The 19461-nt window shown below is 39.7% G+C and overlaps 1 protein-coding gene and 1 long non-coding RNA gene across 19 annotated transcripts in view; one reads left to right on the top strand and one right to left on the bottom strand.

Annotated features, from left to right (window-relative positions):
- LOC101747532 overlaps positions 1-19461 on the bottom strand; it is a 332267-nt gene that overhangs the window by 188818 nt on the left and 123988 nt on the right. For all 18 annotated transcript variants that reach the window (XR_005861589.2, XR_005861591.2, XR_005861593.2 and 15 more), the window contains exons 2-3: positions 5317-5385; positions 2683-2757 (exon numbers count right to left, since the gene is read on the bottom strand). This is a non-coding gene — a long non-coding RNA (uncharacterized LOC101747532). The remainder of the gene's footprint in view (positions 1-2682; positions 2758-5316; positions 5386-19461) is intronic.
- Positions 10047-11269, top strand: LOC121111308. Its single transcript, XM_040704083.1, has 2 exons — positions 10047-10675; positions 10766-11269. The coding sequence occupies exons 1-2, from the start codon at positions 10070-10072 to the stop codon at positions 10808-10810; spliced, it is 651 nt and encodes a 216-aa protein (XP_040560017.1). The 5' UTR covers positions 10047-10069; the 3' UTR covers positions 10811-11269.

Here is a 19461-nt window from a genome sequence, read left to right as displayed (position 1 = left end):
TTCTTGCGGTTACCACCTTAAAAATTCTGCAACATTTCTGCAGGTTTTCAGTTCTTAACAGATACATATCAGAAATTAAAAATGATTGATGGCAGTTTCACAACCAAAGCATGAGCATACTATATCCTCCACACAGTCCTTAATACTGTGCCATATAGGTACTGTAAATTGAAGGTGATCATCACCACATTCTCTCTCATTCTCACTGAACTACAAATAGCAGATTCTGACTGAAGTACAAGTAGTCTTTCTACAAGAGGAGACTGAAAGAAACATTCTAATTTATAGCCTAACTTCGACATTTGAGGCAAAAACATGGCTTAAGAGTTTTTCCTCTGATACAAATGGGAACATCATGCAGTCGTGTGTCTCCTTATCAAACAGAGCCATTATTTGCAGCACTCTCCAGTATTTCCTGTTCATCATCCATAGTTCATGAGCCATGGTAAGAAAAGAGCTCCTTCAAGATTTAACTGATTGCCCTAGTCACAAAGAACAAACAACTGCAGGTGCCAAAGCACTGGACATGAACCTACCGGTATGCGTAGAACACAAAGGCACCTGGCAAGGCTTGACTTGGGCTCCTTGTAACAACAGTTTCTCAGCCTAGCTGATGAAGTCTGCAGGACAGAGGACCTTCAAGACCTCCTTCCTTACCTTCACCTCCTCTGTCCCACAAATTAATACCTCAGAATGGGTCAAACATCCATGAGATGATGAAAGTTCACAACCAGATGGCAAAATTTAGCTGTCTATCCCCCCATACTGTTGTAGCAAACACAATGTACAAGATGCTATGAAACTGAAGATATGGGATCCTAAGACAAAATACTGACGTCTCTCTTCGGTGAGATTTAAGACATTTTTCTCCTCATGTTCAAAACAGTATTTTCTCATAAAATTTTCATAAGATGAGAAGCTATTATTTTTTCAGGTGCAGTAAATGCTAAATTAGCATGCCAATAAGAATTTCAAATTTAAATTGATTACCTTTGATTTCTTTAAAGTACTAATTAACTGCCATTTTACCAACTAGAATTAGAAACAATTATGTGTGCGCAGATAGTCACGTAGCAGGGACATTTCTCCATTTACAACAGAGAGAAATTATTTACTGCTGGCATGAAACACAATGCAACACGCCATGGTAAAACAGTACTGTTGCTGACCCCATTAGCAATTGTGGTATCTACTGTAATTCTTCCAGTACGTTATCTCCTTGAGTAAAGCAACAGCATAGAGGACTTCTAAGACATTTACTGCACATCATCATAAAGAATCAGCTCTGAAGTAAATAATTACTTGACTAAGTTCATTTTTATTAGCAGAGCAGCTGATGTTAATGGGTTAAATCCTGTAGTTAGGTAGGCATGTTTTTAACTGCTCTGTCAAAATGATACAATTCCAGAGATTATCTACAGAGAACTTATAATTTGCAAACAATACTATATACATACATAATTGTACTCCTAATGAGAAATATATTTTAGCTAATAAACGCAGTGAGTGAACTAAGCCTCTTCTGCACAAAATGCATCTACACATCCATTCATTTTCAGAGGGTACATTCATTATACAAGTTTAGCATGCTCCAGTGTCACCAAAGCAGCAAGGCTGACTTCCCTGAACTGCTTCCTCCAGCCCCTTCACCAGCAGTCTCCAGACTGACAGGTCCTCACACCTAGTGTGCTGCCTGCTTTCTTAACATAATGCTTGCACTGCGTGTTCTTTATTTCCTTTCCTGTATTTTCACTGCTCCTCCTTTTTTTTTATTTTTATTTTTTTCCATATGGAATGAGAGAAATTCAGGACAAAGTGAGCAGCACATTAGGTGTGCTCAGTAGGGGGATCTCCAGATTGCACTGTGTGGCTCTGCCAGAGCCACTGATCCCAGTCTTGGCTGCAGAACACCAGGTCTCTTACAAATGCCCACCTAGCATTCAAAGATCCAGCTCAATCAATTGAATCCTCAGACTATAGAGTTTTACAGAGACCGAAGACTTGCAGTTACTAACAGATCCAACACCTGAGCCAGCACTGCACAAAGCAGGCTTCTTTACTCATAGATCCAATTTAGACTTAGTTTTAGCCATCATCACAATTACTATCAAATACTCTATAATCTACAGATATAACACAGGAAAACAAAAACAAAACCCAAATAACAGCACTCAGGGCTGTAAGAATTACAACTGATAAATTGCTTCACATCAGCTTCACAAACAATTGGAAAGTAACAGGGTTACTGTTAGCTTACTGCTTGCTTCTAACTGGTCTGCAATCACTTAAGCAAGACTCGTATTTACGCTTTAATATTTAATAAAATACATAGGATGCTAAGTGCATCACTCTAAAGATGCTGATTATATTACAGTAAAATGCTAACTTTCCAACTTGGTGTATTAATCAATACGGTTGCCTCAGTTGCACAAAGATGATTAAATTTTCATTGCAGTTCACTAAAAGTAAGATTAGCTATAAATATTTTAACAAAGATAATAAGAGAATATTGTTAATATTTTATTTATCATGAATAACACTTTTAAAACACCTTAAAATTTTTTTGAAAGATTTTTTTTTTCTGGAAGTTGATTTTCAACAAATAATGTAAAAGCTATGGAGATGAAATTCTATGCCTGGATATCTGGCTTTTACCAGTACGCACAGAACGAGTCTTCTTACCTTCAGTGTTACAGAATGAGAACTGAAGTGAGGGACACCTTTCAGTATCGAGATAGAAGCATGGATTTTATGTACCTGTAAGAAAGGGATAGAAACAGAACTTCTAAGCAAAAAAGGTTAATTTTACCCATTTGCCTGACAAAGTACAAGGCCTGAAAGGTCAGATTTATTCTACTTTTCTTCACATAAGACAGTGGAGATGTCCTGGAAGATCACACAGGTAGCCATGGAGAGCTTAACTCTCAGCAATTCCTCTTGGAGAAAACAGAAAAAGACTCCAAAGTCAGGTTTGAAATTGTGTGCTGGAGTGGCCAAATTCCAAGTTGGATTGCCCTGAAACTCTGGTTCATAGCAATGAGAAAGTCATTGTATGAAGTCTGTCTTTCGAAGCTCAACACAGATGCTGTTGTCTGCTGCTCTTATCATAGCTGTAACTAGCAGAAATATTACAGAGAGCAAGAAGAGACAGAACAATACCATGGGAATACACACCCATGCTCAAATTGTTGAGGAGCAAATTCTACACTTAGTTGACTTGACGACTATGGATGGATATATATGGAGAGAATATTTAATTCTCTACTTTTCAGAGAAATATTTATTTCTTATTTTTCTGACGTAATCAACTTGGGTTTGAGACTATACTTAGAGAAATATGACAAAGGATCAATGAAAAACAACATTCCTGTTAACACAGTTCTGATGTGAGGTTGCAGAGAAAGCATTCTCAATGTATCAAGCAGAATTTCTGCCACAGCACTACCAGCAGCTAGAATTGTATAGTGAAATCTCCCATTTGACTTTGGAACTGATTACTCCTGGTAGAGATCTCATACTGATTGTGCTACTGTTCCCTTGGACTATAAAAGTGCACATCAACCCAATCACCCAGTGGATTTTGTAACAAATGTACCAACCTATTCATCAGAAATGAATATGAAAAAAAAAAATAGGGACTTTGCAAGTAGATCAAAACAGCTCTAGATTTTGTTTGAAAAATTTGCAGGCACTGGAACCATAAGCAGAAATAGAACTGTACTCCAGAAGGATAAAAAAAACAAAGACAGAAAATAAGGTAGAGCAGTATACACCTGGGGTACATCAGCCCTAATAGGACCAGGAACAGATGTTTCAAGTGTGCAGGAGCAGCTGCTGTTCATGTACCAGTGCCTGGTCCAGCCAAGCCTGGCCTGATAATGCATGCCAAGCATGCATAAATTACACAATGCACAAGGAGCATGACAACAAAATATTTTTATAATGCAATCTTACATAGAATAAGTTATTTCAGACTCAACTGTTTGGAAACCTGACCAGTGTTTGAGTTTGGAACAAAATGAAGAAAAAAAATGACAATTATCAGTTAGAGTGGCCTGAGGAAGCAGATTTCAGTTTATGATTACAGTGGGGAAACTGTATTACATGGACTGGAAGGCTCATCATTACTTTTTAAAAATGAGATTGTAAACATTTTAATGGGTTTTATTTTCTCTATTGATTGCATTCTGTTGCAAAATCCACTATGTTTTATTTTTTTAGATGCAAGTGGACAGCAGCAATAAATGAAAAACTCGTTATTTACTTTTCCTTCTTGTACCCCTCTTCCCTTGATAATTATCACAAATAAGTTTTAGAAGTGACATCCGTTCATTTCTTTGATCCTGATAGATTCTAACTATACACAAGGATAAGAGTTATTTCATCTCTTGAACATACATTTCCACTAACTGTTGCCTGGCTTGCTACATCTGAAGAGCTAGTCTATTTTAATTTATGATCACATTAACTGTGTCTGGGGTATTAGTCCCAGAATGCTTTAGTTCTAGGATAATTCTAATTGTGTTAAGTCTCTCATTTGAGTAATTCCTGTAGATAGTATCATCTCTTAAATCTAGCCTACACAGTCATGAAGGGCACACATTTTATGAAGTAAGGTTGTAAATGATTCCAGTATATAACATTCACACCCTTAGACGCTTCATAGGTAGCTTCGGATGAGCTTGAATTCATTCCTCATTTAGAAAGCCAAAATTGAAAGTGTCCCTAAGGCACAGAATGTGAAAGACAACTCAATACCATCTGTGCTGTGCAATCTAAGATACTACTTCTCATATTGGTACGTGAAACGTAAGAATAAACAATAAATTCTCAGTTGAAGCCCGTATACAATCTGTCAGACAGGAGCTGGTAAAACGTGTAAATGCTATCAAGTCATTATCAGTAGTGGTAAATTTAAAAGAATTGAATATTTTTATTGGAAAAAAAGCAGAATTCTGCCTGAAATTAACTTTATGTTTTGAAATGAAGAATGATTTACCTTAGTGGTAGCATTTTGCCTAGCAAATGTATTTCAGCACTTATTTCTATGATCAGAAAGATGCAAAGTAATCTCAGCAAATAGGCAACAATTGTCACCTCTCACCCTTTCTCCTTTTTAAAACAGTTTTTCCCTATGAGATTTCCAGTTCACTTAACTACTATTCCAGTAAACATAAAATTGTTTGTTTGGGTTTTTAATTGTTGTTTGTTTTTTAAACTCTTCTTGTCACAATAGTTTGTAACAACTTCCCAGAGTGACACCTACTGATAACTATATTTATAGGCAGCATATGGCTTTTCTTTTTGAGTACTTACTTCATTCAACAAGCCAGGCTACTCCACCAATGCTTCAGAATGCTTTCTTCATGTTTCTGTTTCCAGCTCCTAGTAAAAAAATAAATAAATAAATAAAAATCATTAGATCAAAAGGACATAAATGAGATGTTTGAGTTTGATCATAATTTGGCTAGAACTGATGGGAGAAGTGTTTGGATCTAACCTAGATTAATTGGTCAATTAGCATTGTCCACAAAAAATGATGATGTACGTCAGATTCAAATATAATGCAGTTTTTCACTGTCTGAAACCTAAACAGAAGTGGCCCAAGTTTGTACTATTGAGGCAGGAGAACAACATTCTTACTGTGAACCATGCATTTTGTGCTCTATGCAAACACTAATACATCAATGAGTTTTGAAGTTCCACAATTTGAGTACTGCTCAAACTTTCTACTCCACCTTATTGCATACTAAAGCCTTAAAGCACTGTAAAGCTCTTCATCATAATAATTCACCTGACGCTCAGTTTTCCTCTAAAAATTAGCTGGCCTATTAGTAAATTTAGGTAAGAAAATGTGTGAAGTTCAGAATAAAATAATTAGGGTTTTTTGTCTGTTCTGTTTTTATTTTTGCATAGTAAAACAAAAAAAAAAGTGCAATAAGAATTATATTAGGATGAAAACAGGAGTACATTCAAAGACTATGGATGTATCATACATTAATACTGTTGATAGTTGCAAATAGTATCTTAAGAAAAGTATTTTAAACTGGATATCAATAACCTGAAGTTGACTTTGAGGACTTGCCTGTTGAAGATGCCTGGTTTTAACATTAGAGGGGTGACAGCTTAGGACAATTTTTGTCGTCCTAATCTGATACTACACCAAAGGACTCACTGCTAAACACTGTAAATTATCCACGCAGAAGTGGATTACAAGCCGTTCATGGCTCACTGTTTGCAAGCTGCATCTCACCTGTATACTGTAGAGATTAATAAACTTTACATTTTCCTAAATGAAAGTACATTGTGTTTAGATTTTAACTGTTGCACATAACATTAAATGTACTTCGTTGTTTTACATGTGTCACACGCCAAGATAATCATAGCATGAAGAAGAAAGGAGTAACCAGTCTGGCAGATGTTTCCTGCATCTCATTGCAGTACCATCTCCCCGGGCGCTGCCTGAGGCAACAATCAGCAGCAAAGCCCAGTGTGAACATCAGAATGAGGAGAGTCACAGATGCAAATATTAATAGTCACAGCCACTTTCTCAACTTCAGACAGACTGGCTGAGCAAACTGACTATGCAAACCTTACTTATGTCACCTGCACATTCTGCTCAGGCCCAAGGGTTACAATTCATATCAAAGGAACATTGATCAAAATCAAAAAGAACTTTGAGATTTTGCCACAAACGCTTACTTGATCCACAGATTGGCAATTCTTTTTATAATAAGATAAAGTAGATTTCAGATACTCTACTGGAAGTATCAGAGCCCTTTTTAATGCCCTCAAGTATTCTAGATATTATACCACTACTGAGTTCTGGTATTGCATACTGGTTTAATCTCCAAGACAATCATTCAGCTATTATTTAATATGAAGCCCTAAATCTAGGCACATATGTGTGAGAACACAGTCAATTCAGTTTAATGTGAAAAACTCAGACATAAAAATATTTTTTCTAACATTACCAAATGGCCACCCTTACAGTAAGGTCCGGCAGAAATCAAGTAATACATATTAAAAGAAATATGTAAATGAATTCAAGGAAGATTCTTAAATATATTTGGTAATCAACTAAACCCCAATTCCAGGCTCCCTCAGGTACAATGTCAGAAACAGATGGTTATCTTTTCACCTCCAAAGAGAAGTGGTGTTTGATAATTCAATTTTGATCACCTACCATCTGCCTGATAATGATTAGCAGCAACAGAATCATTTATCTGAACATACTTGAGGAGAAATTAATCTTGGACACTTTTGAGGAATTTGATCTTAGTTCACCTACAAAGTAATGTAGACTCCAAGGTCTTCATTTCTTCCGTCAAACTATGAATCTTTGCTCAGATATTAACTGAAAAAAGTACACATATTGAAATATTAAGTTTTCTCTAAATATATGCACATAGACCTGTAGCCACAACTCCACAGAGTTTTTACTTTCTGAGAATGGCAAGAATGTAAAGTGAAACTGGAACAGCTCTACAACAATAAGAAAAGTAAGACCTGTTGATTTCAAAGCTATTAATTGAAAACTACAGGCAAAGCTCAAAGCTGACCCTCAGACAGTCATGCATTTCACATAGGAAGGCTTCTCCCCTGCCCAACTGCTTCTCTGAAGCAAACCTTGCTTTCAGCAGCTACAGCAAGGTTCTTACAGAGCATAAAATTATCCAGCAAGCGCAGTCTATCTTCAAGGGGAAAAAAAAAATCATTTTTCCTCAGTGGAAAACATAAAATAGTTTGGAAAAAAAGGTCCTTGTACTCTCTGTGAGGGCAAGGCCTTTTTCTTTTTAGTTCAGCAACTCTTAGACTGCCTGAACTTAACAAAGACTAAAAATCACATCTGTGGATCTACAGGAAAGACTTCATTTCTTCAGTTCTGAGGTTTGGCTGCTATTGCTGCAAGTAACATCCACTGACCCTCTCAGGACTCTCCTGCTCTACTGCTTGGACTTTCTTCCCATTGAGGATCCAGCTCTCTCCAGTCATCATCACGCCCCTCTCCCACTGAGCCCAGAAGCACCTCAGCTAGAACATGGTAGACACGCAGTCTTCTTGGCTCTTTTTAGGCCGTAGCTCTTAATGTAGCACATACAAGGCTGAAAATAAATAAACTGTCCATTTCTACCATCTGTCATGCACATCACTCCGTTTTCTGTAGGAGAATAATTCTTTCATGATGTGGAATTGCAGTGTTCATCCCCTGTGGGGATGCTCCTGAATGCTCAGCAAAATTGATACCTTCGCCTGTTGGTGTTTCTATTTGCATGCCGTATGTTTGCAAGAAAAAAAATTAAATTCATGTCTTTTGAATTCTCTTTCTTCACAGTATTTTATAATTTCAGAAGCGTGTCTTCAGTAAAAAGCTTCCTACAAATAAAACATAGTTCTTTAAGAGACTTTGCCAAGCATTCCTTCTCCTTGCTTGGATACAGGAAGCAATGTTTTCTCTGACACAAACTTTAGAGTATGTAACATTTTTTTCTCATCGTCTGATACTCAGATGCCACCAGAGCAGATTCTGAAGTATCTGTGAATAGAGCAGAAGGCTGTTTTGGGGGAGAAGACTTATGTCCATTTCATCAGACCTGACTTAGATTTTCTGTATTTTAGTCATATGCAGTCTTTGTATTCAGTAAAACAGCTGAGTAACATCCCACAGGTCCTATGAATAACATGATTTCTCTTTCTTGGTAAGAATTCTGCACTTCACCAACATATCTGATGTGGCTGGATGTGAATTTATGGTGTTACTTCTGTTGGAGTCTTGAAGCTTCACCAACAAAAATGTCATTTTCTGTTAGTTTCCAGCAAACAGAATCCAAGATCTATTAAACAGCTATCTCTTTTCAGTCACATTGAGCTATATTCCAAAAGGGGTACAAGAATTTCTCAAAGTCTGGCCAATGGTTCACTTGGTTACAGTTTTTTTTTAATCAGATAATCAAGCACACACAGATTCCCTCAAATTAAAGCCATTCTCCTACCTGAAGTAAAATTAGGTCTCTCTAGATTGTAAGGGTAAGAATATTCAGTGATATAATATCCCAAGTTGAAGGGAACCCACAAAGAACACCAAATTCAACTCCTGGTTTCACACAGGATCAAACAAAAATCAGACCACATGTCTGAGAGCACTGTCCCAGAAGTCCCTCAGCTCCAGCAGGTCTGGGCTGTGCCCACTGTCCTGTGGTGCAGAGCCTTTTCCTCACACCCACCAAACCCTCCCCTGCTGCAACTCCATGCTGTTCCCTCAGGTCCTGTCACCATCGCCAGAGAGCAGAGATCAGCACTGCCCCTCCACACCTACTGAGACACTGCAGCCGCCATTAGGAGCTGCAGGCTGCCATAAGGCCTCCCTCCAGCCTCCTCTTCTCTGGGCTGAACAAACCTAGGGACCTCAGCTGCTCCTCACACCCCTTGCCCTCCAAACCCTCACCCATCTATGTAGACTCCACAGGATACCCTCTGACCATTTTATGTCCTTACACTGTGGCACCCAACCTGCACCCGGTGCTGGAGGTGGGGCCAGTGGGACCACCGCTCCCTCACCCGCCGGCAGCGCTGGGACTGGTGCACCCCAGGATGTGGTTGGCCCTTTGGGCTCCAGGGTGCAGTGCTGGCTCACTCAGATTCAGCTTGCAGGCAGCCAGAGACCCCAGTTCCCTTTCCTGGGGCCGTGCTCCGGCCTCTCGTCCCCCAGTCTGTACACAGAGCCAGGGATGCCCCATCCCAGGTGCAGAACCAGCGCCTGCTTTTCTTCATGCGCATGGAGACCACTCTCGAGTTTGTCAAGATCCAGGCACAAGGCCTCTCTACCCTCAGGGGAGTCAGCACCACTCCTCCCAGTTTAGCATCATCCACAAACCTACTTAACGTAACTTCCAGATCTTTATTGGAGTCATCGATGAAAACATTAAAGAGAACTGGTTTGAAAACAGAGCCCCGCAAAACCCCACTGAGTGGCAACCAGGCCATCCCTCAAGCCACAGCCTCCCCTTGCCCGACACAGCCACGTTTTGGTCATCATGGGCCATCCTTAGGGACACAGTGCCACGCCGTGATGATGTCACGAGGCACCTCCCTGCCGACCGCTGTGTGTACGGGGTCCCTGGCAACGGAACGCCAGTCCTTGCCTGACCTGCGTCTTGTGGCTGCTGACCCAAGAAGCGACTTATATAGAGCTCCCCCTCTCTCCCACCTTTCTGGAGGAGGATGGATCCTCCTCCAACAAAGAAGCTTAAGCTTCAGGGGAGCGGCAGCAGGCCTGAACCAATGGAAATTGATCCACCTGCAGACGACATCCAACCCATGGAGGTGGATCTACCTCTGCAGGAAGAGCCAATGGAGGTGGATCCATCTGCATCGGGCTCGGGCAAATCCTATAACATCCTGCTTGCCCGGAGACATCGTCACATCCGTTGGCGGTTCACCAGGGGCTCTCGATTTCCACCTTGGCGTTGAAGTGTCGCCATCCGCCAGAGAGCCCCTGCGACGGCTGCTGCTCCCTACCCCTTCCTTCCCCATTCCCCATCTTTCCTCAGGACCTCTCCCCTCTTCTTTCCCAAGCTCTGAGGAAAAGGGAAGGACTTGGACTGGTGTTCATGAGGCTGTGCTGAGACAAGAGGAGTCATCCAGCAGAAAGCCTCAAGTTCCCTGCAGCCTCCAGGTAAGCCTTAACAGGGAGGGTGTCCATTAAACTGCTATGCTGGGACAAGAGGAGTCTAGTGGATAACCCTGAGTACCATGCCACCTCCAGGTGAGCCCTGAGGAAGAAAGCAGGACTGGGACTGGTGTCCACTGAGCTGCTGTGGCTGGGATGAAAGAATGAGTCCAGCAGATCACCTTGAGCTCCTTGCTGCCTCCAGGTGAGTCCTAAGGAAAAGGGCAGGACTGAGACTGGTGTCCACTGAGCTGTGCTGGGACAACAGGAGGTATCCAGCAGACAGACTCAATCTCCTTGCCTCCTCCAGGTGAGCACTAAAGAAGAGGGCAGGACTGTGACTGGTGCCCACTGAGCTGCTGTGTGGACAGCCCCGAGCTCCCTGCAGCTCCAGGTGGTGTCAGTGAAGTTACAGAGGCAAGCTGTGCCTTTGGAGGAGCAGAAGACTTGGGTCTGGATGGGAAGAAGGGCTGAAGTTCAGCATCAAGGTCCATTCCAGTTGCTCCATTTGGACTCTTTTTCAACTCAGGGCAATAAACAGTTGAAAAGGACAATACAGTTTGAAAGAACCATAACGATAACAATAAAAAAGTAAAGCCAGTAAGTGCCTCTCCATCTTTGGTACTTCAGGGTCTGCCCTAGGACTCTTGCATCCCCCTCCCACTATCCCCAGAGGGAACAGCTTTGCCCCACAGGGTGAAGCCCAGCCCAGGCCTGCACCCACTGCTGCTGCCTGCAGCCACCAGCCCTGTCCGCCCTGGGACAGGCAGTGCCTGACAGGTCTGTGCTCAGCACTGCTGCACTGGCTCCACATCTTGTTTGAATGACAGCAGTGTGGGGTGCATGAAAAAAAAGGCATTCTCACACACAGCTCCTAAAGCCTTTCTTCTTGCTCTTTCCTAGTAATTTCACCTCCCACAGCAAATTTAAAGAAAACAATCCCAGATTTCCTACAGCAACAGTTCTCTCTTCACAGCCAGGAGCAGCTGGAGGATACCAAATGATGAAAAACATCACCCCCTTACACCTTTACAGAAAAGAAGAGCTAAGACCCAAAGAAAGAACACCTTCAGACACAAACACAGCAGAGGCCCAAGCCTCCCAAGCCTTCTGACTCCGATACCACCACAATCACTGAGCTTTCCAAAGGCTTCACATTCCTTGACACCTTTCATGTGCCATTCACTCCCAAAAGAGATGAAACTAATCCACTATGATTCTTGCCAGATCAAAATTACACAAACACTTGCTCAAATTAAGGCCAGTTTCTCATTAACGGGTCTGTCAATTAACCCTTTTCATTACCCATGTCAGCAGCATGAATTACAAAAACAAGGCATGAGAAAGAGTCAGGATAATGTCTTAACAGGTAAGATAGAAAGTACAATTCCAATGTCTGTAAACTCTCTGATTTATCGAGATCTCTCTACAAGGCCACTACAGCCTCGGAAGAGCCACTACATCTTGAAAGATGTAGTTATGCTTCATTTTACCATAAGACTTATAGCAGTGCTGCATAATCTAACATGAGTGAGCTCCCAGAGTCGTTCCATGCAGTAAGACAGTATAATTTAATTAAAGGTAGCACAGAGTTTCCCATAAGCACCAAAAACATACCTGGAAAGATTTTCTTTGAAAAAGGGAGCATTAAAATTATGGAAAATTTGAAATTCACAGAAGTCATGCATAGAAGTACACTAAAAATGTGGGGGAAATCAAGTTAAAGTTAATTAAAACGCCTAGAGAAAGAATAATGCAGTGATAGGATAGATTAAACTTCGCTGATTTTTCTTTCAACAGTTTTCCAGGAAGTATATGAATATACTAACTTAAATGCCATTTGGTTACAATAGATAATAACCAGACTGCTAGCTTGTTAGACTTCACAATACAAAGAAGATTTCATGCATTTGCACATGTGAATGTATACTACAGAAAATACCAGTAAGTGACTAATATGTGTCCTCCAACACAGCTATTGCTGATGCCCCAGTCACTTCAGTTTCAACTATGGAATTGCAGGTGATATTCACATAGATAGATAGATTCACCTTTAGAGATAATGCTATTCTGTTCCTATTTTGTTCTGATGGCCCATGGCATCAGATGCTGATGTTGGCTTTATGGCAGCAGTGGTCAAACCTTCGCACCTACATTCTGCAAGATTTTGTTGCCATGCAACAGATAGCAGCAGAGGGGCAGTCTGACTAAAAGGCACCTGAAATCGAAGTGCATGTGAAGGAAAGGTGTGTCATTGAATTCTTCCACACAGAAAAAAATAGCACCCATTGACATTCATCATGGTTGCTGGATGTTTATGGAGACCAAACATGTAAACCGGATGTAAGCTCGGTGAGATGATGAGTGATGCCTTTCAGAAGTGGCAACACTGATGTGAATGACAAGCCATGTTCTGGACAGCCATGCAGATTTTTACAAGCATGGCATGGAGGCTAGCAAAAATACATAGCTAATTGTGGTGACTGTATTGAAAAAGACTGTTTTGTAACTGAGAATTTGCTCTATCAAGTAGTGCTATTTATGCTTTTCATATCTACTGTAGTTTATATGGAATTAAATAGCAGACGTTACACTTTTGGAGCAATCTACGTATTCGATGGTTTCTTACTAGGTCTCTCTGCTGGTGGTATCTGAAAGCTATTGTACTTTTAATAGCTAAAGACAAATTAGTACCATCTGAAACAAAAGAATTAGTTTAATATATTTTTATCACAAATAAGTTACACACTAAGCTTCAAAGTTGTACAGAAAAGTCTGATAAATAGGAAAGTTGAACACTGTACATTAACTCATTTTCATAGAACATCTTCTCTTCATATACCTTTAGAATGTCTTTTAGTTACGTGAATCATCTTGCCAACCTCAATAATTCAAAAAGAAGTCTCTAAACCCACAAGCATGGAGTCTAACTATTATTGTTGCATTTTTTCCCCAACTGCCACCAGCTCTATTTGATGGAAAAATGACTTCTACATCTTCAGCTGAGCAATTCTCAAATTCTAAGTACAAGAAATGGCAGCCATCTCCTACATTTCACAGTGCTTTTGCACAAATTTCAAACACTGTGTGCCACAAAGATTACCTTTTTTTTTTTTTCCCCTTCCAAACTGCTTTTAATGGGGAATTCCTAGCGTCATTCAGCTTGGGAGGTTTAAGGAGACAAGATTTATAAGCATTAAAAGGTTTTATCAGACTCAGCATTAATTACAAAAAGTAAATTGTTTCCTACATGGCTATTTTTTTCAAGTTTGAAATGAAAGCAACAGCTTTAATACTAATTCTAGATATTCCTGACTTTCTTTACTATAAACCTATCCTCCATTTCCAGCATGAATTTGTTGGCATTTAGTCCCTGGCAGCCCTTTCCCTCTCTAAATTTCTCCAGGTTTTATCAGTCCCGAACTCTTGTCAAACAAGATCCAGACAAGCGAATAATACGTAATTCCAAAGACCAAAGCTAGTCACAAAATAGTACTACAAAACACCCATGTGCACATGTACAGAAAGACTGATTCCAAAATTTATATTCACAGATGAGCAATGTGGAAAACCCCTGAATATCCCATGACCCACCTAATCTTCCTTGCTGAGATGAATTTTAGTTTCCTCCTAAGAATGTTACATGAATAAATACTGCAAATCAGACGTGGAGCGCATCACCCCATATGTAGAGTTCTTCATTTCCTCAGGGCTCTAACTTGAGTTTTAGTGCTCACTTGCTCCTGAATGCTACAGAGGGGATTATTTAATTGTTTTATTAAATGCTGGCTTATTGATAACAGAAGTCATATTCTCCTTAATATAGTTAAATTAACCAGTATGCAATAATTAAATAGTAATTCTGCACCAGCTTGAATGCTACTGTGTAATATCAATTACACCACCATAATAAAGAGCCTTGTGGCATGAATGGCCCTGCAGCTCTGCCAGTGAACAGGTGGCAGATAAGATAAATACCACCTGAGGCATGCGTAGCTTTTTAAAGATGCTATTGAAGAAAATGTCCATGAATATCCCTCGCACTCACAGAAACCTAGTGCTTTCTCAGGTTCTCAGTTTCATTTTGTACACTGCTACACGCTGAGGTAGGATTATTTATTTTGTGCAGAGTGGAATAGCTTGATAAACTCCAAAAACTGGGAGACCAAAAGAAAATGTAACATAACATGGGAAAAGATACATGATTTTGTTCATCTGCATACACAGCATGAGAACACATGAGAACAAGGTTTTATTATCCTCTTCTGAAGCTGCAAGTATTAACCCTGAGGCAGCCATCACTTATCTATTTCACCAATCAAATAAAGGAGGCAACAGCAAGTGAATTGGCAGGAGCTTATAAGCAGTGTTATGCATGAATCTATCATTTGAACTACTAGCTTTCTATCTGGTTTGCAAGAAAATGCAAACCAGATAGAAAGTTAGATCCTGCTTTTTGTCAAGTTTTGTTTTCATAAAATAGGAGACACACAGAACACACTGATGGGCACAGGGCTTCCAACAACAAGCACATGCTAGCCATCAAGATCATCGTAACAGACATTGATATATATATATATATATTTAATTTATTCTGTTACTTTAAAGACTTCAGAGACATTTAACAGCTATTACGTGTTGTTTAACAGCACAGCAGAAAATAGCTGGCATTACACCTGCAGATTTAGTCTTCATTATTCTGCTCCTGATGAGCGCTTGCAATTAATTCATTTTGAAATTCTCTTCCCTTCTCTATTAACTTCTACAGTAAACTGCAGAAGAGAGATCCTTGCCAAAACAGTAATAATACATACAGGAAGTAAGGAGCAGCAGGCTTTTCTCAACATCTATTTTAAAGATGTTTAGAAATAATACATTATTATGCCGACTACAAGAACCCTGACATGCCAGGAAGACTGGAAAACAACTGTGAATGAGAGAAGAAATATTTCACTTCTCCGGGAAATTGCACCTCCATATAAATGTTTTGTTGTTTAAACAAGAATATTTGTGGGTTATTAGGAAAACTATACTGAACATCAGGAAGGTATATTTGTGGATCTGGTGTTCCGTGTCCAAATTCTGTTGCACACCATCTTCTGCAGATCCGGTGTAAGGCATTCCTAAGTACTGCCTTATGTCTTGTGGTCCATTTCTGGATCAAACTCCAGTCTCCAATTTACCTTGCATTAGCTTGCTACTTCATGCAGAGCTAATGGCATCTGAAGTAATCAGTCATTCCTACTGTACTCTGAGGCTGGGAGTGAATGCCTGAGCTAGTAAATGCCCATTACCCACTCCTCTTCCTCACAGCACATACCAAATGGGGATAGTTCAGTTTATAGAGAGGAAAATTATTATCTCTGATATTGTAAGGAGATTATATTGATGGCAAATTTGCTTCCACCTGTGATGTTACTTGTGAGCATTTAGAGTCATCACTCATTGCAGCTACAAGGGGCCATAGAATAACGAGGTAACACGTAGACAGGTAACTGGGCACCCACACTGATTCAGCTGTTCTCGTTTCTCACCCGCACACTACCTTATAAAGACAGAACAGAAAAAAATATTTCAGACTTGCTATTGATTTGGATGTTTGTGACGCAAACGTCACCCTTACTGCTGTGAAGCCAAATATTTTGATGACCTTCTAAACACGGCAAAATACTGTCTTTCTTGACTCATGATGAACATTTGCTCCCTAGTCATAAATCCTACACTGTTATTAAATTCAGCTGCTGCCTTTTTTTTTCTTTTCTAATAATTTACATCTGACTGGGTAAGTTACTTGAAGTATATTTATTTTGGTATTATCTTTAGCTTCAAATTTCAAAGAAAAGCCTTGAATGTTACATATTGCCACATTTATTTTTGAGGATTTACAGATTTATAGTTTCAGCATCGAGATGAATTGCATGAAAATGTAAGGCATTAGAGCAAGGCTGGGAATATTCTTCTAATCACAGCTTAACACTCTGAGCACAGGGCTTTCATTTCAACAGGCATCACACTGCCTACTCTGTATAGCAATACAGTCACTCCTCATTTGCAAGCAGTATGGGGAATTATCCCTCTAATGTCCAAAATGGTTCATGTGAGATTCACCTCAGGTGATAAACACAATCATTCCAGATACATTGAGCCTTCCTGCAGATAACAGTTAAGCCAACAGTTTTGGAGGGTTTTAATTCTTTGCTATTAGTACTATTTTTTTGTTTGTTTGTATCACTCATTTTTTTCCATCCCAATTCTGTAAGAAACTTAATTCTTAATCAGTTCAAAGCATCAGAGTTGCACAGCCATACAAAGAAGAGAATTCAGAATGTCAGCCCTCCTGGAACTGCACAGCTTAGTCTTAGATACGGGTATGAAACATTACAACAGAAATAAAAAGAATGAAAGAAAGACACAGTGTAATGATGGGATGGTGGAAAGTACCAACTCTGACTCCTTAGAAACACACTGCACCAGGATACAGAAAGCAGTCAATGATCAGGTTAGAAAGCTCAGCCACCAACTAGCGCAAATAGATTAAGTCTTCCACACTCTGCTACTGGCTATGGAAAAGCACCACTACAGATAAACTAAAAGCAACACTCCTCTCGCAACTCTCTTCACAGGCTTTTTTTTTTTTTGTCACAAGGACTGTGTCTACACTGCACCTTTATTTCTGCACGTGCACATTAGCTGTGCCACAGCAGAATCGGATCTTCTACAAGGAGATGTGAAATGTGTAACAGGCTGGAGGGCAGCCAGGGGTGACCCAGTATGAACAATTTAATCTACTGAACCCTGGATCCTGGCACAGAAACCCGTAAAAATGATTTCTGGAATTACAAAAGAGGAGAACTGTTCTCGAATAAAAGAATAAACAGTTCCATTTATCTTCAATTATTTAATGTAAGTCAAAGCATAACAACACTGTACATTAGTGAAATACACATAGAAGCAGTAACTACGAGCATGACTAATGTGTGGCAAACACTGAAGGCGTTATTGTATTATAAATATTCATTCAAATCGTAATTTATTATAGTTATGTTATACCTGCAGGAAAAAAAATATACAGAAAACCTGAAGTGTTTTAATAAATACTGAAAGCAGACAATTTAAGTACTACATAAACGTATTGGATATATAAACTTTATTGTCTACTGATGAAGACACAGGGATGCAGAATATCCCTGTGGTTTGAAAAGGTATTATTAATCACCTCTGCAATCACAGGGCAACTATATCTGTGCTCTTCTTGGTTTTCCTTGTACTCACTCTAGTTCGTATTCCCCTTCTTGGGAAACAGATCTGAGCTTGGACATCACAGTCCATCTACAACTTCTTTGCTCACTCCAGCTCCTAAACACATTGTCCTCACACCATCCTCCTCAGCCATCTCCAGCTATCGACTCACAGATGTCCACTCTTCTGTACTCCTAACTGGGATTATCATTTTGCATTTCTTAGTATGGAATTTCTCCCCTTCTTCACTGCTGCACTCCCTAACGTGATTCAGATTTCCCTACACAATTTAATAATTCTCCTCTATGCTGATTTCTCCCTCCTAACTTTAACAGGGTATTTTGATCAGCACATTATAGTTTTATGGTCTAAGGTCAGTAACGAAAGCAAGTCAGGACTAGCTCTAAAACAGCTCACTGATGTTATCCAGTATTAATATTTTTAGGGTCTCCTAGGTTTCATTTTTAGCATAATTTCAGGACTCCAGTGTGCTGTTCATCTCTTCAGTACGCTTTACAACATGAGTCTTCTGCACTACTCTAACTCTGCCTCTGGGAGCAGTGGCTGTTCTCCCGAAAACACTGGCAGCCAACCTGATTCCACTCAAATGGATATTTATCAGTGTTTTCAAGATCTACGTTGAATCAGAACAGAACCACAGTTTTTTCTTTTATACTTAAATTTTAAGTAAATATATGAATAAAAATTGTGGTGATATCACCTATCAGAAACATTTAAATATTGTCTTTGGGATAGAGAAAAAAAGACCTTCCATAACAGCAGCTGCTCAGCAAACGCCAAAAGATTGCTTCAGTTAGCTGAATAGACTTTGCAACCATCAACCGTCACAAGCAAATTGCTCAGCAAGATCAGCTGGGAACTGCCACGGCAGGACACTGTCCGAGCCACAGTGATACAGCCTCAACCTGACACATCCCTACCACTGCTCCAGACAGCCCCATCCACTCACACCACATCCTCCGGGGAGAAAATGTACAGACAGCTTGAGAAAAAAAAAGCTCTGCTCCCCTAAGCCAGGTTATTTTAGCATGATCTCTCTAACTTATATCAATGCTGAACTTCCTCACGTTTATGCCTTTATTCATCTTATACACATTTTTCTCTCTTGACCAAGAGATCTGTCTTGCCTGGACTATTTAGCTTTAATTACAAATTGTGAATGCATTTTTTCCTATTCATCTGGATACACAGACTGAAAATATTAAAAGAACTTATTCCTTAACAAGTGATTACATACATTATTTTCTCCAGTATTCTAAAATATCTAATTTCGACAACATTAATGTCTAAGAAGTGGGTTAATATTCATAACTTCTCAAGCTATGAATTCTTCGAGCAATAACAAAATATCAAGTAACAGGTACCACAGAACTGTGCTTGGGTGGTTTATAGGGGAGAGAAGTGAAGCAGAATTAATGAATTGAAGCTGAAAAGTGAATTGGAACAAAATGAACTGTTTCTAAGGTTAGAAATCCTCTCCTAGGAGCCTGTATGAGTCAAAACTCCTGACCCCAAAGAGTTACTCATTTAGA

The sequence above is a fragment of the Gallus gallus genome, chromosome 7, assembly GCF_016699485.2.
Source record: "Gallus gallus isolate bGalGal1 chromosome 7, bGalGal1.mat.broiler.GRCg7b, whole genome shotgun sequence".
Classification (NCBI taxonomy): domain Eukaryota; kingdom Metazoa; phylum Chordata; class Aves; order Galliformes; family Phasianidae; genus Gallus; species Gallus gallus.
This window is presented reverse-complemented; position numbering and strand designations above follow the sequence as displayed.